General features: G+C 43.1%; 1 protein-coding gene and 1 long non-coding RNA gene across 3 annotated transcripts in view; both read left to right on the forward strand.

Annotated features, from left to right (window-relative positions):
* UST (uronyl 2-sulfotransferase) overlaps positions 1–27,338 on the forward strand; it is a 266,013-nt gene that overhangs the window by 109,468 nt on the left and 129,207 nt on the right. For both annotated transcript variants that reach the window (XM_036024868.1, XM_028510379.2), the window contains exon 2: positions 263–306. In XM_036024868.1, the coding sequence (XP_035880761.1) occupies positions 263–306 (44 nt within the window). The remainder of the gene's footprint in view (positions 1–262; positions 307–27,338) is intronic.
* LOC118500365 lies at positions 6,100–9,110 on the forward strand. Its single transcript, XR_004902933.1, has 2 exons — positions 6,100–6,250; positions 6,461–9,110. It is a non-coding gene; the product is annotated as an uncharacterized LOC118500365 (long non-coding RNA).

A 27,338-nucleotide genomic window follows, 5' to 3' on the forward strand; every position in this document is an offset into this window, starting at 1 on the left:
CTGCTCTAACGTAAATTCAACAGATATTGGGTGAGGAATAATGGCGTGTGTTTCTGCACGTGTGTGTCTGTGTGCGTACCCACCCGTGTATATAGCATGTTTGTGAATGCATCGTAGTACAGCACAATCCCCCACTTTTCTTGGGTACAGTTGACTGAATAGAAACATGTCTAGAACGCTTATTTGCAATGATTTTGTCCTGAATTCATTTTGAGTGTTAAACTATAGATTCATCAACTTTCTTCTTTTCCTTTTTCCCTAGGAAATTCCACTTATTTGGATGACCATGGACCACCTCCTAGTAAGGTAGGGTCTCCGCTTGTGGTGTAGACCCCCTTTTCCCTTTCTCTGCACCTACAGCTTCCAGTGACCCCAACCAGACACATACCCCTCCTCCCTGAATTGCTCACAAGAAAATAGTAGCTGGCAGATGTCAAGTTAGTGTTTGACTTACAGTACGGAGAAACGCATATGGAGGCAGCCAGAATGGTGGGAGAGGCGAGCTGTTATTTCATCAGTAGCTGTAGCTGCCCCGGCACTGGAGCCTTCGGCTGACCTAGGTCTTTGGCAGCTTCTCCTGTTCGCTGCCTCCTCTGCCGTGGCATCCGTGCTGGCCTGCGATGTTACTCCTACAACCTGGCCTCGCCGGGCCTTACAGCCTTGGCCGGACTCATCTCTGCCCACTCCCCCCTGGCCTGCCTTCACTGGGACACCCCACATAAGGCTCAGCCCCTTAGACCCAGATTTCTCCTCCGGAGTCCTCTCCAGTTTATGTTTTAAGAGTCAGAACCATCCAGTGAAATATTAATATAGTTCCCTACCACTGTCTACTTCCTTGAAATCAATGAAAACCAAATGCCTATCTACAAAAAAAAGAGAGAAAGAGAGAGAAATAGATAGTCTTTGACCACTGAAGGTAATGCCTGTAAGGTACAGTTTTAAGTGCATCGAGACCTCTGAGAAAATCAACCACGAACCTGAGAAGTTACCCTAATGTTGGCTTTTCAGTTTTGGGTTTGAAGACCCCAGTTACAACCATGAGCTTCTGAGTCAGGTGTTTCTGGGTTTATCACTGGCTCTGCCACTTTCAGTGTATGACATTGGGCAAGTTACTTAATGTTTTTTGAGCTTGAGAGTTTTAATGTGCAAAGAGCAGGATTAAAAATACTGCCCACAGTGCAGGGCATCTGAAAGGGCTGAAGTGCTGATTTATGACAAGCACTCAGCATCTGGCATGCTAGGAGCTTTAAATAAGTGGTGGTGAATGTCAACCAGCCTGGAGTAGCATTAAGACCATTGATGAATGTACGGTAGCACTTAGCAGAGTCATGAATGTCTCTACCACGTGGCCCACTGCATACTGAGTGCCCACAATGATATAGGCACGAGGAATACAAATAGGAAGCAAAACAAAACAACAGCAACGAAATAGCCCCTACCCTGGAGGAAAAAGGGAATATATAGGATGTGATACCATCTGAAGTTAAGAACCATGTCTAGCTCATCTCAGGATCCTCCTGTCCTTTCGTTAGTGCATCGTGGCTGCTCATTCAGTTCCACGGAGCTGGACCGTGCCATCAGTGCTGGGATCTAAATTAGGTCTCCTGGCTCCTGTTCTGGGCCTTTCCACTAGGCCAGCGTCCTCAAACGTAAGCTTGCACCTGGGTTTCCTGGAGGCTTGTGAAAACACAGGTTGTTGGGCTCAGACCTCCGAGCATATGATTGGTGGGTCTGAGATGGGACCTGAGAATTTGCATGTCTCACACGCTCCCAAGAGATGCTGGTGCTACTGGTCTGGGGACCATGTTTGAGAACCTCAGCTCTGAGGGCCACAGATATAGAGAAACTCTTTCCCTGGACAGTTTCTGTGTTGGGTTTTTTACTGCTAATGGCCTACAGAGAGTGGTATGGCTCATCCTATAGAGGCTATTTATTAGGATCACAGTGAGTTCCATTGTAAATTTTCTTGGAGTGAAAACACATTTTCTTGGGTCAATATCCTGCCTAGGAGGGAGAGTGAGTCGGGGTGGGGAAGAAGAAAGTTGCAGACGGACTGCTGGGTGCCTTTGCCACTAACTGTACGGAAGTTTCCAGGTGGGGCCAAGGGCTCTCCAGGGCAGAGGGGTTGAGGTGGGACCCCTAGGGATTGGCTGTTTCTCTCAATGGCATGTAGGGACATTGCTTTGGGTTCCAGGTTTGATACGTGGGGCGTTACCTGTTCGGAGGACCCAGGCCCACTTCATGTTCTCGTACTCAATCGTTGGTGACCGGCCTGGGGCCACTCCTTTAGTCTGCCTGGGGCCTTACTCTCGCCAGGGTGGCCATCGTGCCTGTCCCTTTGCCAGTCTCCTCAGTGCCTGGCTTCTGTGTCTGCTGAGCTCTCCCTGGCGCCCTGCTGCTCTTCTCTGTGAGTGCCTCTCCCTCCATCCCCCCTGCAGTCTGTTCTGTACCCCTCCCTCTTCCTCCACCCTTCACTAAGGCTCCCCAAGATATATGAAACCCATCAGGTCGTATCAGCTCATTTTAGGCCACTTTCAGAGGAAAAGAGTTTAGAGACTTTCCCGAGTTTGAGAATTGTGAATGTAATCTCTTTAAACAAGCAGAAGTTTATATAATACAGATTCTTTCCTTATAACTGCATTTTTGTCATCTAGAAGTAGAGTAGCAAAAACCCTCTTGCTTTCTAAGCAGTAGCCAAAATAAGAAGAAGAATACAAAAATGGATAAAAATAATATCCGTATGTGAACCTCTTTTCATCCATGCTTATTATTTCTGACAGGGTGGAAATGAGTCCCAGCAGTGATGAGGTCAGACTTCCAGATGAAGGTCCCTTGGGTGTCCCCTGAGGTGGGGCTTTGGTTATTGAGGTCTACAGACCACTGGCATGGCCACCGCCGGACATGGCGGCACCCAGAGGACAGGGACCGACACATGTGCGCCTCCGGAGTGAACCCCCCCACCTAACAGGGGACTGCAGGACTGAGTCCAGACCCACAGTTTTCATCTTTGTTTAGCATCCAGAACTCACTTTTTGATGCCAAGACTGAAAGAGCTGTGATCTAGATAAAAATAAGGTTTTTAAGCCCTGAAAATGCACTGAGGTTTGTTTATAGGCGAGTTCTCGTTTTATGAAAAGCGCAGTTCTACAAGATTCACATTCCACAAGTAACAGCCGCTTGGGGAGTGGGGTCTGTGCCACACGGTACTTACAGGGCCCAGGTCCTCATCGTCTCCGGTGTTTTCATGAAAAAGAACCCAACGTTTCTGATTTTTACTTGTTTTTAAAATCTACTTGAACCACACGGCTCACTTCAGTTTTTGAGCTAAGGCATTTAAAACCAGATCTTAATATTTCCTTTTGTCGACCACTTTTTTGCTGGCATTTTGCGTGTGCACCAAATACAGCCTTTAAGATTAGAGCCCTACTAGGAATGAACATGGATATTTATCTTGAATGAAATAGAAAGATATTCACAAGTAAAAACAGGCATGAAACAGCTAACGTGATGTGATCGCACTTCTTATAAAATTGTGTGTGTGTGTGTGTGTGTATAGAAAGAAGCCTGGAAGGATAATTGTATTTTTTCCAGATGATGAGATTTCAGATTTTTATCCTATTTCTTGTGCTTTTCTGTATAAATTGAGTTCACTAAAGTACTGTCTGCTCAACCTGATGACCAGGAAAAAATATTCCTGGTATGAGATTGAACTTGGGCTGCAAAGTCTTCAGGACTGTAGCTCCTGAAGCACCGTTTGCAGTTCTGCGGACCCTCCCAGAGCAGCCTCCCCCTCCCCGGAAGGCTGACCTCCTCCTTGCCTGCGTTCACTTCCCCTGGAACATGAGCAGCGAGCATTCTCAATGATCAGTCCTGGTGGTACCCAAGGCAGCCACCATTGCACGTGCGTGGGCTCCCAGATCTGACAGATAAGGAGAAGTGGTCTGAACAACCCAAGGAAAATAAAATCACACTCCATAGCTGATGTCTATTGTTTCTTGTGTGCCAAGTACTCTGCCAAGCACTTTGCATGCACATCTAGTCTTTATAAAACTCTATTAAAAAGGAAGTAATGTTTAATGCTAATTCTAAAGATGAGGGGACTGGATCTTACAGAGACAGAATAGCTTGCCAGAGGCCAAGCACTGCGTCTTGGCCTCGGGAATCCAGCCCAGGGCTGTGTAGCTTCAGGGCTTGTGCTTTTAACCATTTCAAGATTTCAAATTTAAGTAGAAATACAATAACTTTTACCTATTTCTGGAGTTACTCTTTTATATAAGTTATTTGGGACGTTGACTAATACAATAAACAAGTTTTAACCCTCAGCATGCCAGAAAAAATAGTCATCGCCATTTACTACTTGGGTCCAAGGGACTCTTAATTTTTTAACCATCTAGTGAATTTTTTCTTCTCTACCTCATCTTTTTCCTTCCAGTCACCTTTGGGCACCTACATACCTTCAGTACATGTCCATTAGCAAACTGTACGTGAAATAAAATTTGGCATGTACACATCATGAAAGGTGAAAGAACACTCTCCCATATTCATTGAACCAAATGGATGAGCCAGGTTCTTGTTGCAAGATTCTGATGAAGTTCCTCCTCTTGATGACTAACTGCATGAGAATACCATACTTTCCTTTTGTCCCTCAGAATCCAGTGCTAAAAACAAAACACACATAAAATTGAACATACAGTGAAAAAAATACAGTTTTCATTCACTGACTCAAGTTTTAGAGAATTGATCTAGGAAGTCATCATCTGTACGTAGCCTGAGGTTTCACTCTCGAGATCAATCTCAGCAGCATCATTCGAGTCCTGAGTGCTGTTCTCTCCGGGTCTTGGCATTCACCTCTGAGTCCCCCACTGCTGTGAAACCTCTCCCTCTCTTTGAGGATTTTCCTCTCTTTGCTGTTAGAGGTAGGAATGAAAAATTTTGAATTCTCCATTCTATTCAGTGGAAGTTAAAGGCAAACTCTGGAGTCGGTGCCTCTCATCTTCTTTCCTATATCTTTCAGAAAGATGTGCAATATTTTGGGTAATGCAATGAGAAATATGAAGGGTGATACAATAGTGACAATTGATTTTCCTAATGAATCATTCTTCTGTGCCTACACTGTTCCATACAGTAGCCATTGGTCTCCTGTAGCTATTTAAATTTAAATTAATTACAGTTCAAAAAATAAAAATTTAATTTCTTTCACTGGCCACATTTTAAATTCTCTATAGCCATAGAATAGGATAGTTCAGTTATCACTGAACCAAAGCGTAGTTCTAAGACATTCCCTCATTTTTCCATTTTTCTATTAATTTTGTATTTTTAAAGCATATTTGGGAATAATATGCATAAGTTGACGGGTAATTATTCTAGGATGATTAAATAACAAATTGTTTCAAGATATAGGAAAAATAAAATTATGAAGTTTTTTTTAAAGATTTTTTAAAAAGATTTTATTTATTTATTTTCAGAGAGGGAAAGGAGGGAGATAGAGAGAGAGAAACATCAATGTGCGGTTGCTGGGGGTCATGACCTGCAACCCAGGCATGTACCCTGACTGGGAATCAAACCTGTGACACTTTGGTTCGCAGCCCGCGCTCAATCTACTGAGCTACGCCAGCCAGGGCTAAATTATGAAGTTCTTACAGTGGATCTTAAATTTTTAAAGAGGCTAACAGACCCTACTTGTGTGATAATTATAATATTTATTATTATGATGATGCAGTTGGAATTATTATATTGCATGGGTCTATTATGCAATAATTGAAATGTAAAATGGGCTTTATTCTCTTCATTTAAAAAAGTATATTTTCTCTGGAACATCTCTAAGAAGGAATAAAGTCAAGAAATATTAATTTATACAAATAGTTAGAACCACTCAAAAAAAAACAAACAAACCCAAAACAAAATGCGTCCCATGGACCCTGGTGATTCCTAGAGGGATGAGAGTGATGGGTGATGTCTACATTTGTATGCAAAGGCATGTTGACATATAAGATAATACTTATACATCATTTTTGTATATAAAGTAATGTGCTAGCTTGTGTTAGTATTCAGACGAGATCGGCCACGTTCAGGGTGGTATGGCCGTAGACGCTTGTATTCAAATTTCTATTTTACAATGGATTCTTCATGAGAGAGTTTACAACTTATGCTGAACAAAGCAACCTCCAAATGAATGAGAAGCCATAGTATTAATTGAGATAACATGCCTAGGGCCTAGCAGTGTCTGGCAGTGAATAATCACTCAATAAAGGTTGGTCCTTCTTTTTTTTTTTTTTAGGTTGTATTTATTTATTTTTAGAGAGGGAAGGGAGGGAGATAGAGAGAGAGAGAAACATCAATGTGTGGTTGCTGGGGGTTATGGCCTGCAACCCAGGCATGTACCCTGGCTGGGAATTGAACCTGCGACACTTTAGTTCGCAGCCCGCGCTCAATCCACTGAGCTACGCCAGCCAGGGCTAAGGTTGGTCATTCTTACCCACCCATCCTTCAGAAGCCAGCTTTCCCTTAGTATCAGTCAATTATTGAGTGTCTACTTCGTGCAAGGGATCAGGAAGACACAAAAAAATGGAAGACAATCTCTGATATCTAATTAAGATCTCTTTGTATCTCAAGTTCTCAAGGAATCGAGGACTATGAGAACACATGGTTCTGTATTTTACATATTCTTTAGTCTAAATGACCATATACAAACAACCATTCATTCATTCATTCATTCATGCATTCAGGAGTTTACTAAGCACCAAATTTGTGTAGGGCTCTGTGCCAAGTGCTGTGGCTATAAGGCTGCAGAAGGCTCAGTCCCTGCCCTGACAGAGCTCAGAGTCCAGTGGGAAGGACAGGCTAGTAAACAGGACCGATCTAGTACATTAAGTCATTGCTAGGCTCTGTGACAAGGATGAACACAAGAGTCTCCACCGGACCTCCTCCTCTCCAGGTGAGAGTCCTGAAGGTTGAGTAGGAAGAACTTACTAGGTCAGAGAGTCTGGGCAGAGGGGGTACGGAAGGATGGACCTCACTACTGGGGTTTAAGGAGTGGTGGGCAGAAAATGGAGACGTGAACTTCCTTGAGGAGCTTGGCTCTAACCGGAAAGAGAAAAAATATGATAACTTAACCCTGTAGAAGTTGTGGCTGATCTGAGAGATACCAACACACTCTTAAGAGATGGGGACCATGTCAGCATAATTGAAGAGCAGGAAAGGAGTGGCAGGTCACAATTCAGTCTGAATAACATTGTGGATTGAATTGTGTGCCCCCAGCCTCCAAAGATGTGCTAGAGGCCTAACCACTGGAATGTGTGGATGCAGCCTTATTTGGGAATAGGCTCTTTGCAGGTGTAATCAAGTTAAGGTGACATCACGCTGGAGTAGGATGGACCCTGTAACCAATACGAATGATGTTCTTATAAGAACAGGGAAGTTTGCACAGAGACAGAGATGCACAGAGAGAATGCCGTGTGATGGCTGGGATGGAGGCTGACTCTAAGTTTCCCAAACTGAGTTATCGGAACCTGAAAAAGGCTGTATAAAGAAAATACAGTACTAAGGACCTACTGCTGGGTGCTTTCATGTGCCTGGACTCATGCTAACTCCTTTCCCTTATTGCATTTAAGCCTTACAACTCTAAGAGGAGGACCTTACTAGCCTCTTTTAGAAATAGAAAATTGAAGCTCAAAGGGGCCGAGATTAGAGTTGTGCTGCCCCACACCCAGGAGCACCAACCATTGCTGGCAACCGCCAGAATCTAGGAAAGAGGCCTGGGGCAGATTCTCCCTGTGAGCCCCCAAGGGAAATTAACTTGCTGACAGCTTGCTTTCAGACTCCTGGCCTCCTTCACTCCAGGAGAATAGTTTCTGTTGTGTTAAGCTACCCAGTTCGTGGTACTTGGTGCAGCTCTAGGACGTAATTCAGATGGGTTGAGTGTAACATCTTTGATGACCAGGATAGCACTGACCGTGATGCCCTGTTAGACATTATCTGCTTTGATTTAATAAACATTGAAATCATCCTTAGAAGGATGATTATTAGGATAATTTAAGTGCCTTTTCATGTTTTTTTTTTCAACTTTTAGTACTACTCAAGTTTTTCCCCAATATTCTTTCTTCACTTTTCTTTGGATTTTTTTTCTTCATAATTTTCTGTCTTTAGCTACTTTATTATCCCCAATATCCTCTCCAGTGTCCTCTATTTGAAATTTATTTCTACTGTTCAAAGTGTGTTTTTTAATATACAAAAATCATATTATATGACATTATATTTTTCTCTGAAAAGGACCTCAGCAACATTTTATTTAAGAGGAAGTTACTTAAAAGGAACTTACTATTTTCACAAGACCAGGGGCGTGAGAGCGACAAAGAAAAAGCAGTGAAGAAGTCTGTTGCCTTTTAAAAAATATGCTCCTATTTCTATAGGAGACTTCTCAGCCTGCCGTTTAATATCAGTATCCCTGAGTCCCTAAGACTGAATTCTCATTTCTGTTTTTTCCCTTCCAATAACTCCTTTAAAGTTGGAGCTACATTAGCTGGAAGGAGATGTTTTAATGTTCTCTAGTACAGAAACCATGGTTTACATTCCTTGCTCAGAGCCTGGAGAGGGAAGCCACACATCTAGTAATCAGAGTAGGTAAGTGCCTTCCGGAAGCTACTGGGAGCACAATTACCCTCAGGTGTCTTGGCCAGGCATTAGTCAATTTGGAGAGCGTTTCTGGGTCCAGAATTCCCCTGTTCCCTGAGGCCGGCTTGCTGGAGCTTTCTGTGTACATACTGTCTCCTTCGGTCAGAGTCGATTTTTACTTGGAAGAGTGGACTGAGCTTCAAGAGGAAAATCAATGACTTGTTTTTATCCCCTAACACCTCGGAGCATAATTTGCAGGGTGTACATATGGCCATCCACCTGGTTTTCCTCTTGTCTCTGAGGATCTGCAAGAAGCCAATAAATCCCTGGCCCAGAACTGGGTTGTATGCTAGGCCCGCTGTGGCCGACAGCTTCCATTCCAACATCAGTTCCTGAAGCCATTGCTGTGATCGCTGGCCCTGGTTTACAGCTCTCACCCGTCCTGCTGAGAATAACATGAGAAATTTCTTTAAAGCCACACTGTCTTCTCTTCCCCGGGGCAAAAAAAAAATATGGCATTCTTAAGAAGTTTATACCTTCTTATTCTTATCTAAGGCAGAAACAATGAAGTTTCTCCACAGTTTTTTTTTAACTATGAAGTATTCCAAACACACAAAAATGGTGAAATAAATTAAATGCACACCCATATACCTACCCAACATACCCATACCTTACATGTACAGCAGGTTACTGTTTTAACTCGGCACATTCTCCCCTCTGACTTGCTCATTGGTTGCTGGCGGCAAAGAGGCTGAGGAGCATGGATGTTGAAATCAGATCTCAGTTCAAATCCTAGTGATGTGACCAGTTACCTTAGACTAAGAACGGCACCTCCCTGAGCTTCCGTTCTCTGTTTCTAAATGAGATGAGTAATGCCCACCTCTTGGAGTTTTGAGACTTAAATGCAATAAATGCAAAATACCTAGCATGATGCCAGACACACGTAAGCACCCAGCAGTGGGTCCTTAGTACTTATAGGTATTTTCTTTCTAAGGCCTCTGACAGATTCTGGAAACCCAGTTTGGGAAAACTCAGAGTAAGCCTCACTTCCAATCCCCCAACTCCATTTTCCTTGGGTTTTTCATATCAATTACTTACACGTCAGTTGGCCTACCAGATACCATCTACTAATTTATAAGAACGTTCAGGTCCCCTGGCTGTCCCTCCTTTTATTCCTTGGGCTAGTTCAGCACACTAAGCAAGGCCGTCCACGACTCCTTGCCATATAGTTTTTCGTAAGCTCATATTGTTGTTCTCTGCGTCCAAACCTGACTTTACCCAAAGTCCTTAAAAAAAAAAAGACCTACAAAAGTGAAGCTGCTTTTCATTTTATGGAAGAATCAATTGCACTGGGTAATGGGTTTGTGTTTAATGATTCATGATAAATATACTAGGATGAGAGAAAGAAAGAACCAGCAGGACAGAATGAAGCAGGGAGTTAGGAATCAGTTTCACTCCTACGAGCATGACCTTGAAGGAGTCCCTTCCACCCTCTCATTTTTTCTTTTGTTTTATCATTGCAAGTGGTAGGAAAATTAATGACTCGATATTTTATTTTTAAATAACTCTTAGGGCATGTGAGCTCAGTGTGGGCTATGAGGAACTGTATGCTTTGATATTTTGTTTGAGACGGGTAATTAAAAGTTAGAAGGTCGAAAGACTCTGCAAAAGGCAAATCAATTAACCTTACATAATAGAGGTATTGTTTCTGATCCCGAAGTCACCTGTATTCTTGCTTCACTTTCCCGTGCACTCCTCACAGCTCTTAACCATGAACGTGGAAGAGTTTGGCCCACCTCGTAGCCTCCCAGGATTTCAACTTTCCGTGGGGATCTATGTCCAAGTTCAAAAACAGTACATCTAAATTTATTAATTTTATGAGCATTTCATGTGTCCACTTTTTTCCCCAAGAAGAATATAATGAATTCATTTTTTCCCTCAACAAATGTTTAATGCTATTAAGTACACCTTTTCACTTCTGTCTTTTTTTTAATTAAAAAAACTTTGTGAAGCCATAGGTCTGAAAATATGTGGTTTATATAATTGTTCTGTCAGCATCTTCCCCATCCCAAGGCCCAAGGGCCAGTTATCACTGACACGATATTCTCTAACCCTTACTGGAACCGACACTGGTTACGGTCATGGACTTACCAGGTTGTCGGGTTTGGACTGCCTTTAACAAAAGCAGAGAGCTTTAAATGAAGCATGAAATTTTATGTTTGCACATTGTTGTTGGAAAGCATATTTAATTAAGGAATTGCTTTAGTAAATTGTAAAACCCATGCCACCATTCCTTGGCAGGGGAACAGTTAGTTGCCTCAGGGTGTTCGAAGTTGTTAGTAACTTAATCATCTTAACAGCTCCCAATACAGTTACCTAATTCTTTGTCTGTTTTTTTTTTTTTGTCTTCTTTGACCACATGATCAATATTTTGGTTTTGAATGTTATATATTCGCCTATTTTGTTTTGATTTGGAAAGTGCAGAAAATTATAGAGCAGTGGGAAAAAATAACCACCCATACTACCACCACTCAGAGACACCCAGAGAGGCAAATATTTCTCTCAATTTTCTTTGTCTTTATGCTTTACCATCTGGTACAGTTTTTCATGTTTGTCTTTCATTGTTTCTGTTGAGTTTCTCCCTCATTGTTCTCATGTTCTTATTTCCAAGAGTCTGTTATTGTTATTGCCCTCTGAATGTTTTATATTATAGCATTCTTTATTTTAAAAAATGATTTTATTTGCTTGTTTTTAGAGAGAGGAGGAGGGAGGGAGAAAGAGAGGGAAAGAAGCATCAATGTGTGGTTGGCTCTTGCATGCCTCCTACTGGGGACCTGGCCCACAACCCAGGCACGTGCCCTGGCTGGGATTTGAACCAGTGACCTTTTGCTTGGCAGGCCGGCACTCAATCCACTGAGCCACACCAGCCAGGGCTATATTATAGCATTCTTTAGTTCCACAAAGGGTCATTACATTTCTTATAAAAGGTTATTCCTAGATACTTTTTCCATTTTTTGGTTGTTATTCTGAATGGAATATTTTTCCACTATATTTTACATGGATTGTGTAATATTGAAAATTATTGATTTTGTGTTTTATATATACTCATGTGGCTGAACATTTTATTTCAATAATTTTTCAATTTTTTTCTTAATAGGGAATCACATACTTGGACAAACAACATTCATTTTATCTCCTATCTTATTCTATTCTAAGTTTTATAATATTACCCAGAATAGTATTAAGTAACGTGAAGTCTGTGGTGGGGGACTGCGTGTTAATTACCACCATGTCGCACAGTTACAACATGTACCTGGCACATACCAGGACTCCATAAATATTTGTCAAATGAATGAAAGTTGGTTATAGGCAACATCTTTGTTTGTTTGAAGTTTTTATGATAATGCTACAAGTGTTTTAATCACTAAGCTTAACCTTGACATTGAGGTTCATAGATTTTTTATCACATTAATGAAATATTTTTCATTTTTTGTAAGCATATAATTATTTGAGGGAATTATATTTTCTTGTGATCCTGTACTTAGAAACACAATGAATTGAATTAACTTAATTTACTTTATTTTAAAAAACTAATGGGGGATAGTTGAGAAGCATAATCAGACACCTTTTTAAATCAATGTTCAACTTCTCTTAACATCTCTACTAGAAGAGAAAATGCTTAGAAAAATCTCTGAGTTTACAGGTGACTTGAATCCGGTTTTTGTTTGTTTGTTTGTTTTTGTCCCAGAAGAGAGAGGAATAGCAGCAAACCACAGGACTATCTCTAAGCCCAGTGTGTTTGTCAGCCATCACCTCGGGGCGTCCCCGCAGTGTGATACTGCAGCCCAGAGAGATTATCAACACGCTGGGTGGATGCCTGTCAGCAGGGAGCACAGCTGTGCCGTGAGCAAGCTGTGATTTATCTACACCTGAAGGATTGCATGCCATTTGAGTCAACAGTGATTAAAAGAGGCATGATGGAGCTGGGGAGCATACAGAAAGCAACAACTAGAGTGATCCTGCAAGGTGAAAGAAAAAACTAAATTGGTTACAATTCTTGTAAAGAAAGACATTGGCTGAGGGAAACGATCAGTCTATAAAAGCAGGAGCACAGCACTGTTGGCCAAGGCCTTGAACACATCCCTGGTGTGACATGAACAGGCTCCTTGTCCCTCAGATCTTATTAAGGATATCAGAGACGAATGGAAGGTGGTTCTGCTTCTTACCGTGGATAGCAAACAACTGGACATCACTGACCCAGATGAGAGTGCAGGCCAAAACGATAAGTCAGCCCTCACAAAGGTTTCTATGCTTGTATTCATGGAGGACAAACTCACAGTGGATTAGGAGGAGATCAAGGTTGTTTGGAGGCAGAGCCGACTGTTTTAGAGTTGATGTTCTTGAGTGCAGGAAGATCACTCTTATTTTGTATATAAAGGAAGAGGAGCATTCTATTTTCCCCAGTAAGATATTAATTAGTAATTGTTGACTCATCTACAAGTTAGTAATTACTGACACTTGTCTCCAAATCATTCTGTAGACCCATGGGCTCACATGACTCATCTTGTAGGGCTCTGCTTAAAGCCTGCGCCCTCCGTGGCTGGCCTCGCTGGGCCCATGATGTGTGAAGACGTTAGAACTAAGAGTTTGAAGTTCCAGGTACAGCCCTGTTCCAACTCTTACTAATTCTCAGGCCCGGCAAAAGCCAAGTACTCTTTCTGAGTCTTGTTTGCCTCATTTATAAGGTGGAAAGTAATAATGATGTTCCTGTATTCCTCACATCCTCATCTGTGACGTGTGAAGTGATGTTTGTAAACGCGCTTTGAGAAGTGTAAGGTGCTGGCTCCATCGCTGATGGGTGGGTTAAACATGGGGGTGCCCTGCCTCCCAAATCTCTAAGTCCCAGGGGAGCTGCCCCTGTCTGTCCAGGTTTCTGCGAGGGCACCCTGCAAACGAACCCCAATATGGCCTGCTGCTCTGGTGAGCCGGCTTGACTCTGGGGAGCTAGCAGGGTTCCTTTCTGCCCCCTGAAGTCTAACATCTGGCGCAAGGTAGGCTGAAGGACATCTGGACGGTTCTCTTCCAGGCTCGCACTGCCATCTTGCCCTGTGCTGTCCCCACCCCTGCGGGTGACTGGCGGCAGAAGGGGAGTGGTCGTTATCTTCCTGAGGTCCAGAGCAGAGCGGAACCACTGGGCACCCCCCACCATTGCCTTTCTCCCGGCCATCCCCAGACACCCTCTTGGCTGCTTCCCCCCAATAAGGGGAAATTTGGAGCCATTCACTTCTTTCCTTAGCTGGATGCAACATCATAGAAGAAGGAGCAGCGGGAAACGGGCCAAAAACAGGAAGAAGCCAAGGGAAGCAGCCAAGTGGAAAACAGCTTTAAAAACCTTAAACGACGCCCCTTGAGAACACCACTCCTTGCCACCCTGGCCCTGTTTTGTCCTTAAGGAACGAATATATGACCTTAAGGAGCGGTCCCCCTCCATGAAGAAGAAGGCAGCCTTGAGCTCCTGCTAGAGATCGTCATGTACAAAACTATGCAGCACTAAAAATATTCCTTAGGATCTGATCACACTCTCCCATAACAATAGTTGGCACATGCCATTGTGCGCTATACCGTCGCCTGTATGTATATATTTTTATCTCCTCCTCAAAGATACTGTAATTCCTTAAGGGCGCGGAACATGTTTTATACATTGTTTTGGCTTAAGGGATATGTACTAATTATAGGTACCTAGAGGAATCCTTTCATCTGGCAGGCAGAGGTAGCCAAAAGCGCGTCAGTCGCGTGAGCCCTATCCAGCCGGATCCCGTGCGTCGCAGCTCCGCGGGGCGCCATGGAGCACGGACAATGAGAGGGGGCCTGGAAAACGCGGGTGCTGCTTGCCCAGACTCACTTCTTTCCCTAACTTTGATTCCCATCTCTCTCTGTTTTTTTTTTTTTTTCTTCCTCTTCAAAATCTGATGCCCCTGCTTGCGTTGGGGGGGGGGGGGGGGGGGGGGAGAATGTTTTAGCAAGGAAAGGTATCATTAGCTTGGCTGCTATTGTAGTATATATAGCTAAGCTTCCAGAGCTTAGTGAACCTGCATGAGGATTAAGGCTCTGCGTCTTGTTAGTTATGTGGTTTGGGGCAGGTTTCTGAATGCCTGGTATCCTCAGTTCCTCATCTGTGGGACAGGAACACGAGCCCTCCTTGATGGGGTTCCTGGGAAGGTGGGTTGAAAGTGGTTGGCACATACTTAGTACTAATTGCATTACCTAAGATAGATTCCCTGATGCCACGAGTTGATGAATTAATTGCATTTTCACTGGGTCCTGATATGTATTGGTAGTATTTATAGATAGTACTTTAACATCTGTCCATTTATTTTAGGGTAAATGTTTTAAATCAATTTGCTTCTGTATGTTTTGTTGTATTTGGTTCAAGCCAGATCCATTTGATTTCGCAAGTTTTTTCTTTCCCTAGAAGAAGTGTTTTTGTTACTGAACATTTTGAATAGGTATATATATTTTTAATCAGCGATATATTGAGATACCTTTATAGGTTACTGTTTCATCCAATCAGAAACATAAAGGATTATCGGGTTATTGTTAGGTACTCAAAGCCAATCAGTACCTGAGTAAAATGTCTCACAGAAGAATCATTTCATTTCAACATCCTGGACTTTTGAGGGTGTATTTTTCATCTTGGTGCCTGAGAAAGTCAACCATTGTTACCCAAAGTAACAGAAGTTACCATTTTACTTATTACATTTAATTGTTTTATTTGTGCCTAAGCCTTTTAGATTTTGAGTATGGGTAAAACATATTCACATAGTTATAATTTTATATTTTAATCATAAATATTAAATTTCTTTCAATTCTATGTGAACATGAGTAATTTGTATGATTGAGTTATGTGATAATATATTTTCAATCATATTCATAATTCAAAAACTACAAATAAAAGATGAATTTTCTGTCATTGTAATATCCAAATGGTCTTGTAATGTTGTGTGATATAATTTTGGAAATGAAGAAAAAAATTTTAGAGCATCACAAAAAAGCTATTGATGGAAAAGATGCATCACCCTTTCTTGGGTCATCTAAAAGCTTAATTATTCCATACTTCACACCAGTTTCATTCTTCAACCTTATTAAAAATATTTTCAATAGTGTATTCTTTATCTTCTAATTCTTTACAGTTGATATTATGGTTACATGATCTTTGAATGCTTGAGTTACATCCCAAACCTGTAATTTATTCAAAATTGGAGGTTATAAGGATGGGTTTTTATATATTCTTTTATGCATATTTTATATTTCATAATTTCAAAAACATATTTTTTATAAAACTTTCTTCGAATGTTATATAAATATATTATTTTCCATATTAGCTCACTAGAAATTATAGTTATCTCATAATGTTGTCTTTGAGAATAAGGGTATTGTAGTGAAATTCCTCCTCAGTTTATTTTCCTCCTCAGTTTAATTCCTCCTCAGAAACTCAAATTTAGTGGAAAGTAATTCAACTTTTTATGTTTAAAAAGTTCTGATTGTAACTGACCTTAAAGTATGATGGAAAGTATTACAGACGGGCAGTGCCATCTGCTTTGGCCGTGCACAGCCTCAGTGACGGAGTTCCACCGGCCCCATCAGCAGCAGCACCGAGAGCACTGTGCTCCCTGCTTCTCGGGACTCACCAGATCAGTCACAGGGAACGAAGTGCCTCCCTAGTAAGTGTGCTAATGGCACTCAAGGAGATGATTGATTTTTTAAATGTATAATTTAATGTTCTTCCATCTCTAAGCAAATATAAAAAGACTGGAATTTCTCATCTCACTCCGAAAAGGCCCCCCTCCAGTCCCAGGTGCCCAAAGGCACGCTGGCCAGACGGTGCCCGCGGTGGTGCGTCTGTCTGGGCAGTGGAGCGTGCGCGTCCCCGGGGACCCCTGCGCACTCAGAGGCTGCAGTGCTCCGGCCGCGTCGCTTAGCCTTCCCGTCGTCGAGACTGTGTGCTGGCTGAGGGGAGTGTGCGGGCAGACCACCTCCAGCGTCACTTCCACGATTGCCACCCTGTGATCCTGCCTTCTAAGTGATTACTTTGCTACGGTCGAAGTACCTGCAAGAAGAGAAATCTTTTGCTGGATAGACATTTCTTAAGTACTTTTCCTCCATCAAAAATAATGGCAGATGTGATGAGTTTGGGTTACTAAATAGGCAGGTTCCATTTTCACAGGATATAAATGATGCATAATGGTGTAAGAACTAATGTCTTCATTATGCAGCTATAGAAAAAACTAGGAGAGATTCCTGGGGAGAAGTGGAAGGCCACTGTTCTGATTTATTTGGGGGGAAGGGGTATGACCTGTTAATGATTTAGAAGTCAGTGTCCTATTAATGAAGCCTAGAATTATTTGATCACATTGGGAAAACACAGATAAATTTCACAATTGAAACAGACTGAGTCTCCTAACATAAACTTGAGTGCTGTTTGACACTCCCTCTTACCTAGCCTCCCTTTCCTTCTTCCAGAACTCTGTGTCATTGTCAAGGACAACTTAATCCATCTCCCAATTCTATCATACTACAGCCCACCTGCTCTTGAAGGCTCCTCCACAAGCTCACAACTTCTAAGAAAGTTAATGAATTTACTCAGAACTATTAGCTGGGCCCCTTTCTCCCCTTCTCTCCATTAACCTGCGTTAGTTTATTTTCCAGTAAATTTAACTGTGTGTGGATAGATAATTAGGTAGCTAGACAGATACAGTTGGTTGGCCTTATGAGGGTGGAAAATATGTGAAATAAAATGTTACATTGTTGTTGACATGTACCATGTAATTAGGCGTACGATGGTTGCATCTGTACTGAGCAGGCACAGATAATTTTTCTTGTCATTATTCCCTAAGCAATGCAGTGTATCAACTATTTTCATAGCATTTACCTTGTGTTAGGTTTGTAAGTGATCTAGAAATGACAAAGTTTACAGGACGATATGCGTAGGTTATATGCAAAGAGCGTGCCATTTTATAGCAGGGTCTTGAGCATCCAGGTATTTTGGATGTAGAACCAATTCCCCATGCATACCTAGGGACAGCTTGTGTGTGTGTGTGTGTGTGTGTGTGTATTTGTGAATGTTATGAGGTTAGGTGTGTGAAAATGTAACATTATAGATTTTTCCCTACTATAAATACATCTCATGTAAGAGTCCCCATCTCCACAGATGGTAGAGAAGTATCTCAGTTTCTTCCAGCTTAAATCCATTTCTCAGGGGTCTCCCCTCCCTTCCTTTCATCCCTTGCCCTTGTGGCTGACCAGGTCCCCTGGGGGTTTTGTGTGGCCTCGGGAGAGTGGCGCTTGGTGCAGAGGCCGTCCTCTGTTCTGCCTTGCCCCAGGCCGCTGGGTCTTGGGTTTCAGCCTGTTGCTCCTTTGTCAGAGTCACAGCCCCCGGCCACACCAAGGCTTCTGCTCGCCAAGCCCACGCGTGCCACAGCCTGCTCGTCCTGACCTCGGGTCCCTCAGGTCCCATCCTTCAGCTTCAGAAAACATTCCAAGAGACTTGGAGTTTTTGTAAACTGTCCCAGGACCATTTGTCTACCACGGCCATCGACACCCTGAAGCTCAAGCTGCGGTCGGAACTGAGGTTGCTTTATGTGGCACAAGGGTATCCAACTGCAGCCCGTGGGCCACGTGTGGCCCAGGATGGCCACGAATGCGGCCCAACACAAAACTGTACATTTACTTAAAACGTCACTTTTATTACTAAGTTTTATACTAAGTTTTATTACTTAAATATGTACATTTTCTATGTACAGTTCTTGAACTGTACATTTCAAGTTTGTGATTAGTGATCACAAACTTGAGACCTACTCAATGATTTCAAAAGATTATTGAAAGGGCCGCTGCTAACTGGGGGTATTATGTGAGGACTTTTTTGCTTATCTGTGGTGGCGGATATCACGAAAATGATGTATGGACCTTTTTTTGGGGGGAGGCTCAGTTTTTATCAGTGTTTGTGTATTGAATGTGTGGCCCAAGATAATTCTTCTTCCAGTGTGGCCCAGAGACGCCAAAAGGTTGGACACCCCTGGCTTAGCGCCTCGGCGGAGTTTTCCAGGATTCCCGGCAAGTGATCGCGGTTTTCAATTAACGTGCCTTTCCTCAAACAACTTGGCTTGGCGAGTAGAGGGACCCAGGCAGCTTCTAAGATTTAACCTTGTCCCTCTCTGTCCACCTCCCATTAGCCAGCTGAACCTTCCCCTCCTTTTGAGAAGCAGCGTGCTCTCACCCTGTTCTTTATCAGTCTTCGATTTTGTCGATTAACTTGATGTCTTCTTCCTTGGGGCTTTGTTCTTTAGAATTCCACATCATTCTTCTCTCAGTCACTTGGGGATGGAAAAATTTGGCTTTCAAAACAAATAGCTTTTCTAAGAAGTCGTAACTGAAACCAAAAAAAATAAAATAAAATAAAAAGAAATTATCAGAAAAAATAATCAGGTATGAAACTGAAATTGTCTTCTTTTTCTATGCTGTCTCCTTTTTCTCTTTTACTTGTATCTTGTTCTTGTTTTGGTTGTCTCATTAATTTTTGGAGTGCTTTTTTAAAAATGGATTTTTGTTGTTGTTTTATTGAGTGCTCTTTTTCAAGGGCAGGGTGTGGAGAAGACTCCAGTCCTTTTTGGCAGCAAAGAGGTTAGAAGTTAAACATAAATTCAAATGCCCCGTGTGTGGGTCTTCTTGGTGGCCTCTTGTGTGCATTTCCTGAGCACATGTAATTTACTATTTTAATTTGTGAGTTGTGTCTTTACGTCTCAGAACTGCTTGTCCAAGGACAGCCAGCCACAGGTCTTTGTGACAGAAGAAAAGGACGCAGGGAGAGTGAGCTGGTATCATGCATTAGTCCTGAACTGCCGCGCATCACATTCTGCAGTCTGGGGAATTTCAGGCCTTTCTGTTGTTAATAACTCCAACCCCGTGGTGTGCAATTTAAGAGAACACAAGGATCAAGGAGAAGCCACTCTTATCTCCATTGCCTTTGCTTGTAACGGCTTCCATAACTCGCCCCCAGGGAGAAAAACGCAGTTGGAAAAATTCCTCTCTCGCTGGTCACAGCCTGTTCACAGATTGTTTGGCAAGAATGAAGATAAACAGTTATCAGGTGTAGCAGATTACCCCTGAGAGTTTTATTTTTATCTTGAAGTAAATCACCCGCTGATAAGCACAGATGATAGCGCTTAAAAAAAATCTCTTTGGAGAGTATTTGATTTTGTTACAAAATGCCCACTTGGTCATTGCACAAGGACCAGTTCACTACCCGTTGTTATGGTGCAAATCTGTGTGCCTCGGTTGTTATTTAAAGGGTGGGTTATCCGGTGATAAAATGCATATGAATTCATGGGAATCTTGTTAAAATGCAGTAGGCCTGGGGTGTGGCCCAAGGTTCTGCATTTCCTGATATGTTCCCAGGTTACATAACTGCTGTTGGTGCCTGGTTCTCACTTTACACAGCAGAGTTTTAGAGAAACTTAGAAGTCTTGAATAGAGTTGTACAGAAGTTTCTTAATGAGTCAGTGGAGCCATTAGGGACTTGCAATGCTGATGGCTTTTATGGGCCCTTCAGCTTGCCAATCATTGAAGAAGTTGCCCAACTGGAAATTAATAGTTTAAGCAAGGGCAATCTTATAATGTTCCGCTATGGCCAGAGCAGCACCTCTGCAAATGTCCATCCTGAATTGGTTCTGCCGTTCTGACCCACCTGTTGGAAGGGTTGACTGAAGAATGCCTTTCTTCTGGACTCATCCACCTTCAGGCAACAGGACTCCCTTCCAGAACAATACAAAATGTTGCTTTTGCATGAGCAAGCAATTTCTGCACTTGCACAATCTTATAAGGACCTAAAATCTTCTGCAAAGATTGGGGTGACCCGAAAAAACCAACTGGAGGGATTAGATGTAATTATGCTAATTCATCAGAAGATAGTTCAGTTGCCGGTGATGACTGTCTCAAAGGTTTGGACACACGATAACAAGGAATTTGGGGGGAAAGTCATAACAGTGAGTAGTTTAGACATTTCCTGGGATTTTGATTCCTTAACGAGAGATCCTAATTTCAATGCTTGTCATCCCCACACCAGTTCAAGTAAGCTTCTGATTCTATTAAACATTAATTCTACACAGAAGAATCTGTGTATTAGAAGAAAACTATTCTATCCAAAAAAGAAAAAATATTGAGTCTACTAAAGAATACAGGAGTTTCATTGAGTATTTGTTACCAGACTAAAGGGGGTCATTCGCCTGGACACATGAAAGCCCAATGAAATGCAAACAGGAGTTTGCAGCCAAGCAAGTAAAGGCTTCTTCTTAAGGAAGTGCTGCCACCCCTGTGAGCACACACTCACAGACCAGGCTGCCGGACGGCTTCCAGGGGGTGGGTTATGCAGGACGAAAATCGTGGTGTTGTTCTGTGTGGTTTCAAGATGTGGTCCGTGGGGCCAGGGCCGAAACACAGCTGAAGTCTAGATGTTGTCTTTAGCTTGACCAAAACTGTTTCTGTGCTCCACGGACCTGAAGCTTTGTTCTGAAGACAGTTTGGTGTTGAGCAGAATCTGATGTCCTAAGGACTCATGATGAAGGTAGGGGATGGACAGATAGAAAGGAAAAACTGACAAGGGAAAAGTCAGCGTTTGTGCTGCCTGTCACTACCAGAGCCCATTAGTAGAGACAAGGATTGAATCTTTATGGGCACTTCCTTCAGATGCCGATGATATGAGAAGGCAGTGGGTTCCGTACCCTCAAAAATCATCTTAACATCTCATAACAAGCTGACTTTTTATAAGGGGAAGACAGCGTGGGTAAGCAGTTTGGGGAAAAAGGCTAATCAGGTAGGAGTTGCAGTCTGGAGGTGGTTTTCCTATCCCTTTCTCTTTATCTGTTCATCAGAAATTCTTACCTGCAGCACTAACCTTCCCTCCCGGAACACAATGGCTCCTCTTACAGATCCTCTGGGGCACAAAGGTTGAATTGCTTGTCAGCCACCTGGGGCTATGCATTCCATTTCCTGGAATAATAGTTTTCCACCTGCATGAATCCCTGAAACCTATCAACTGAAACTAAAATCTCTAACTTTTGAGTTCCCCTGTCAAAACTGCCCTGTTCAAGAAACAGAGTTTCTATGGTTACACATCTTGTCTTCAAATCTTACTTTGAGATTGTGGAAAGTTTTAAACACATACAAAAATTAGGAAGGCTAGTGTGAGAGCCCTGTGCGCCCATCTTGCAGCTGTACCAGTTACCAACACATGGGGCTACAGATTGAATGTTTGTGTGCCTTCAAAATGTGTAAGTTGAAGCCATAATCTCCCAAGTCAGGACAGGTGGAGGTGGGAGCTTTGGGAGGTAATGAGATCATGAAGGTGGAGCCCTTACAATTAGGATTAGTGTCCTTCCAAGAAGAGGTGCAAGAGTGATGATTTCTTGTGCCTTCGGCATGCTTTTATCCTGTATGAGGACATAGTCAGGAGCCAGGAAGAGAGCTTCCATAAGGAACCCAGTCAGCCAGCAGTTGATCTTGGAATTCCCAGCCTCCAAAACTCTGAGAAACAAATTTCTGTTGTTTAAGCCATCCAGGCCACGGTAGTTTTGTTATAGCAGCCCCAGTTTACTAAGACACAGGGTCTACTTTACTTCATTTTATATGCTCAACTCCCCATCCTCGAATTATCACCATCATCATCATTTAATTCTCACCCAAAGATATGTTCATTGATATTAGAGAGACTCTTGGGGAGAGAGAGGGTGGGGAGAGAGAGAGAAACATTGATCACTTGCCTCCTGTGCACGCCCTGACTGGGGATCAAACCTACAACCTAGGTATGTGCTCTGACCAGGAATCAAACCCATAACTTTTTGGTGTATGGGATAACCTCCAGCCAACTGAGCCACCTGATGAGAGCCATCCTTGAATTATTTTGAATCGAATTCCAGATATCAGATCATTTCCTCTGGAAATATACCAATATGTATCTCTAAACATGTACATAAGAACTTTAAAAATACAACTGCCTCATTGTTATTACTAGTTTAAAAATTAACAGTAATCCCTTAATGTCATTAGAAGTTTGGGCAGTGTTTGTATTCCCCTGATGGCCTCAAACTGTTTTTCAGTTAGTTTGTTCAACTCAGTATCCAAAGAAGTTTTTCCACATTGCATTTGTTAATGTGTCCTAAATCTCTTTTAATTGGTAAATTCTTTTTTTCTTCTCCACCCTCCCCTCTACCCCTTGCAACTTATTTTTGCAGAAACTGGACCATTTGTCCTGGTAGTTTCCCACATTCTCGATTTTGATGACTGCATCCCTGAGGTATTGTAGAATATGCTACTCTGCTTTCTGTATTTCCTGTGAATTGTTATTGAGATGCAGAGACTGACTCAGACTTTAATTCAGTGTTGTGATAAACTACATCATAGCTGGCGCTCCATGCACCTCACTGCATCATATTAGAAAATTCATAATTTCTGCCTTTCTATTTTTTTTAATATTGCTAAAGATGATCTTATCTTTCATCTGAGAGTTCAGATGAAAGTTCAGAAATAGGAGAGTTCAGAAATCTGAATCAGAAATTTGATTTCACCCTTATGGTATAAGGGTTAAATATGTGCTGTATAATTTTACATGCACAATAAATATATAAGATTACATTGGGCTACATATAGTAAAAAGACAAAATGAAAGTGGCCTGTGTAAGATAGAAGTTTCTTTTCCTTTTTAAAAAAATAAGTCCAAAGATAGGCTGTTCTAGACTGTGGCTGTCATAGGTATGACAGCCACACTGTAGTCATCCAGGAGCACTATTTTTTGTGCATTACCTCTATGCTTAAGATGACCTCATGTCCAAAATGGCCACTGAAGCTCCAGCCATCACGTCTGCTTCTCAGGCTGCTAGCAAGGATGGAGGGGAAAGGGGAGAAAGCAGTCTATCTCCCAGGTGAGTCAGTCTACTTTAAGAACCCCAACCAAGGAATTCTGAGTTTTTCTAAATGGTCACCCATAGCTTCAAGAGGAGCAAGAAAAGTTAGAAAGGTGGGATTCACATTGTGGAAAGCTATCAAAATACTGATAGAGTATTCAAAGAATTCAGGCTGCCAGAAATGATAAATGACTATGATATATAATAGAGGATTATATCCTGGCATAAGCCATTATTATGTAGACATCATTCCCAACTTCTGAAAAATATATTGATCCAGATAGAAAAAAACAGAGGCATGCATAAAAATGCAGAGAAATTCTTGGCTAACATATGGCCAGCATTCGATAAATTTTTGTTGTTGAAGGGTGGATTCGAATGATTGTATCCAAGAAAGCCAGGCCGAAATGGGCACTGCAGTCATGTTTGTCCAAGGAAAGGAAGGACACTTCCAATTTGAAGGGAGGGGTGAAGGATGGTTTCCAGGGATCCATGCAGGAGGGTCGGGGAGGGGGAATGGGTGCTTAAGCCAGGTGTGGGGACGTAGGTGTTACCTAGACAGACCCACTGATGCAATGCAATGCAACACAAACAGCTTCTCCAGGAACCACATTCAACAAGACTGTCCCTCCTCTGAACAGGATATGCTTTGAAAGGATGTGCCTCTCGTTCCACTGAAACTGGAACGTTCGTGCACTCATATTTTCAAAGTAAATGGTCTGTTGAGCTGTTTGGTTTTTATTTTGTTTTTGTAGGAATTTTGGAAAGGGAAAGAATAACAGCTGAATGGAATTGGATGCTTACTATGTGCCCCACACTCTTTGGGATGGTTTACGCTTAAACCTCACAGCCCATGAAACTGGTACTATTATTAGCCCATTTTACAAATGGAGAAACTGAAGCACAGAGGTTAAGTAATGTGCCTAAAGCCACACTGCCAGTAAGATGGGGAGATGGGACTTGAACCCATTCCCTACACTATATCGTAGCAGATCAATCATAACACATTCTTGTGTATTTTCTGTGACTTGTTAGAGGAAGCATTGGCAGTGAAAAGGCATCACGTGTTAGTGGCAAGTTGGACCTCAGTTCAGCAACCTCGGTACTTCAGTTCTGGTTAAGAAAGAATTCAGAGGCTAGGCTCAAATACAAGCAAAAGTTTATGTAGAAAGTCACAGAGGTAGAAGAAGGGAGCCAGCTGGGTTCTGTGGGCTCAGGAGAAAAGCTACAGAGGCAAAAGACCCTTGGAGCTTAGAGAGAAAGAAAGTCAAAGAAAACAGGTTTCGAGGGAAGGAGAGGAGGGAAGGCAGGGGTGTGCTCCAGAGAGAGGGAGCCACTCGGGGGAAGAAGAGGGTGGGGAAAGGCTCAGGCATGCTCAGCAGAGAGAAAGAGCTTGCACTGGGTTTTAAGGGCAGGGGTTTTTAAGGGCGTACCTCACTAGAATATTCATCAGTGTATCAGGGGTTTCCTTTTAGGGTCATGGTCTCCACGGATTGGTCAGAACCAGGGCAGGGGGTCATTGGCCATCACGGTTAGTCCTGATGTCAGCCATAGCATCGCCCCACCTGGCCTTGCTGCTTTTCTGGGCTTGGAGCTAAAACACAACTGAGGCCTAGATGTCGTCTCTAGGGCTTAATTCTTTGGGGAGCAGTTATGCACGGGCTTCATGAGGCTATGCTCCAGACCCCTCGTTCCTCCTCTAAGGGGCTCTACTCTTGTGACTGGGGACAAGCCAGGGGAGGAACAGTTGCCCTGAGGGTGAGGTCCCACCTTACAACTGTCCATTGCTGGGCACCTGGGGCTTTCCGCCCAGATGACCTTTCGTAGCCGGTCTACCATTCTTGCTCTGCTCATGCCTGCCTAACTGCCTGCCACAGGAGCCAGAGGGGGGAGATGAAGGGATGGCACAATTTGGCTTCATCATAAAAAGTGAAACAGGGAAAAGAGATTGTCTGGGTTTCCCAGTTGAGAGCAGACTTAGTTCTGGGTCTCGGGTGCCCCGTCATCCAGGCTGGGCATAGGGCATGCGCTCTCACAGCTCTTAGTCCAGCAGTTTCATAGTAGATCTTAGACCCTAAAACTTGTGTCACCCCTGTGTTCTGCTTTCTTGCCTCCACCACTTCTTCATGTCCTGCACTTCTAGAGCAATCTTGACAGTCACACACCTGCTAGGGGACACAGTGACCCTGCCTTGAGCCTGACCCCACCCACATACTCCAAGACTTTGCATCTGAGCACACCACTTTCTAGATTTTTCGGATCTCAGGTCTTGTGTACAATGTTATGATTTGTATTTGGCCTGTGGTCTGCCCTGAGATCCACTGATAAACAATTTTAATTTAGCTCTTTGGCAGGACCCATCCTTGGCAGAAAATACAGACTAGAGCAGAGGAAATTATTTCCCGCCTTGCTCATCCAGTCGCACAGTTGGGGTCAATCCTTCAAGCCTTCCCTCCCTCTCTTCTCATCTACCTTATGTGCCTCTTCGATCTGATCTGACGAATGTGGTCCAGCCTCAGGTGCAGTGTAGGAAGAGGTGAGGGGAGTGCCGGGAGGTGGGAGAAGGAGAGGGGGTTAGCAGGGCTCAGCGGCCGCATCCGTCACCCTCTGGGCTCCAAGTTCAAGCACTGGCTGGAGGAGGAAGAGCTCTAGGCCAGCAGCCTCCACTGGCTCTTCTGCACCAGCCCTCCGCTGGGTTCTCTGGAGAACCTGCACCTCTCTCCTTTACCCACAAGTGTGCGCTCCTTTGGGAGCACGGGCCATCTCAGGCGCTTCAGTGTCTGCCTTTGCCCCAGGCCTAGTGCACAGGGTCTTGCACAACATAGCAGGCCCTCAGTAACACTTAAAGAATAAAATTCACTATTTATTATCACAGTCCTGAACTCAGTGAAGTTGAGCTCACATACTGACTCTGCATAAACACACCCACGTATGGCTCTGTGCTATCCCCCTGCTTCCCGGACCTCATGATCACCTGGGAGCTTGTAAAAACTACACCCCAGAGAGCCTGATTCAGGAGCAAGCAGGGGGGAGCTCGCCAATCTGAATTTTTAATAGGTGCCCCCAGCGATGCCAAAGCAGGTATACTGTGGAACTCGGAGAAACAGCCACTGCAGCATTTCTTGATCTTTCTGACCGGAGCTCACTCTACCGGGGGTGTCCAGCCTTCTGGCGTCTCTGGCCACACTGGAAGAAAAAGAGTTGTCCTGGGCCACACATTAAGTACACAAACACTAGTGAAAACTGGTGAGCAAAAAAAAAAAAGGTTTTAAGTAAATTTAGGATTTTCTGCTGGGCCGCATGCGGCCCACGCCCGCAGGTTGGACACCCTGCACACACTGATGATAATCTGGCCTCCTGGTTAGCACAAGCCACGTGGTGCACACGCCAGAGGGGCACCTTTGCTGTGGAGGCCCCATGTCCTTAAGAATAGAATCTGAGTCCTCATGAGTTTAAAATTCCACGAGGGCTTGAGTGTTTGCAAAATACTGTGCAAGGAGGAAGGGAAAAAAAACCCAAACCAAAAACGATTGCTGTAGGAACCTTGAACACTCACCTGGAACTACTCCCAGATCAATTGAACTTTGGTTTTCCCATTTTGAATCTTCATTAAATGCCCTTAAGTGAGTTTTAAGATACCATTTCCACGTGAAACGCTCATAAAGACTTGTTTTCTGTAAGAGTGTGCTTGGGAAAGAAACATTTCTATCCTGTTCTACATATGTTATCAAAACTAATAGGTCCTTTCCAACCCTTCTCTGCTACTTTTAGCTATGA

This window comes from Phyllostomus discolor, chromosome 4, assembly GCF_004126475.2.
Source record: "Phyllostomus discolor isolate MPI-MPIP mPhyDis1 chromosome 4, mPhyDis1.pri.v3, whole genome shotgun sequence".
Lineage (NCBI taxonomy): Eukaryota > Metazoa > Chordata > Mammalia > Chiroptera > Phyllostomidae > Phyllostomus > Phyllostomus discolor.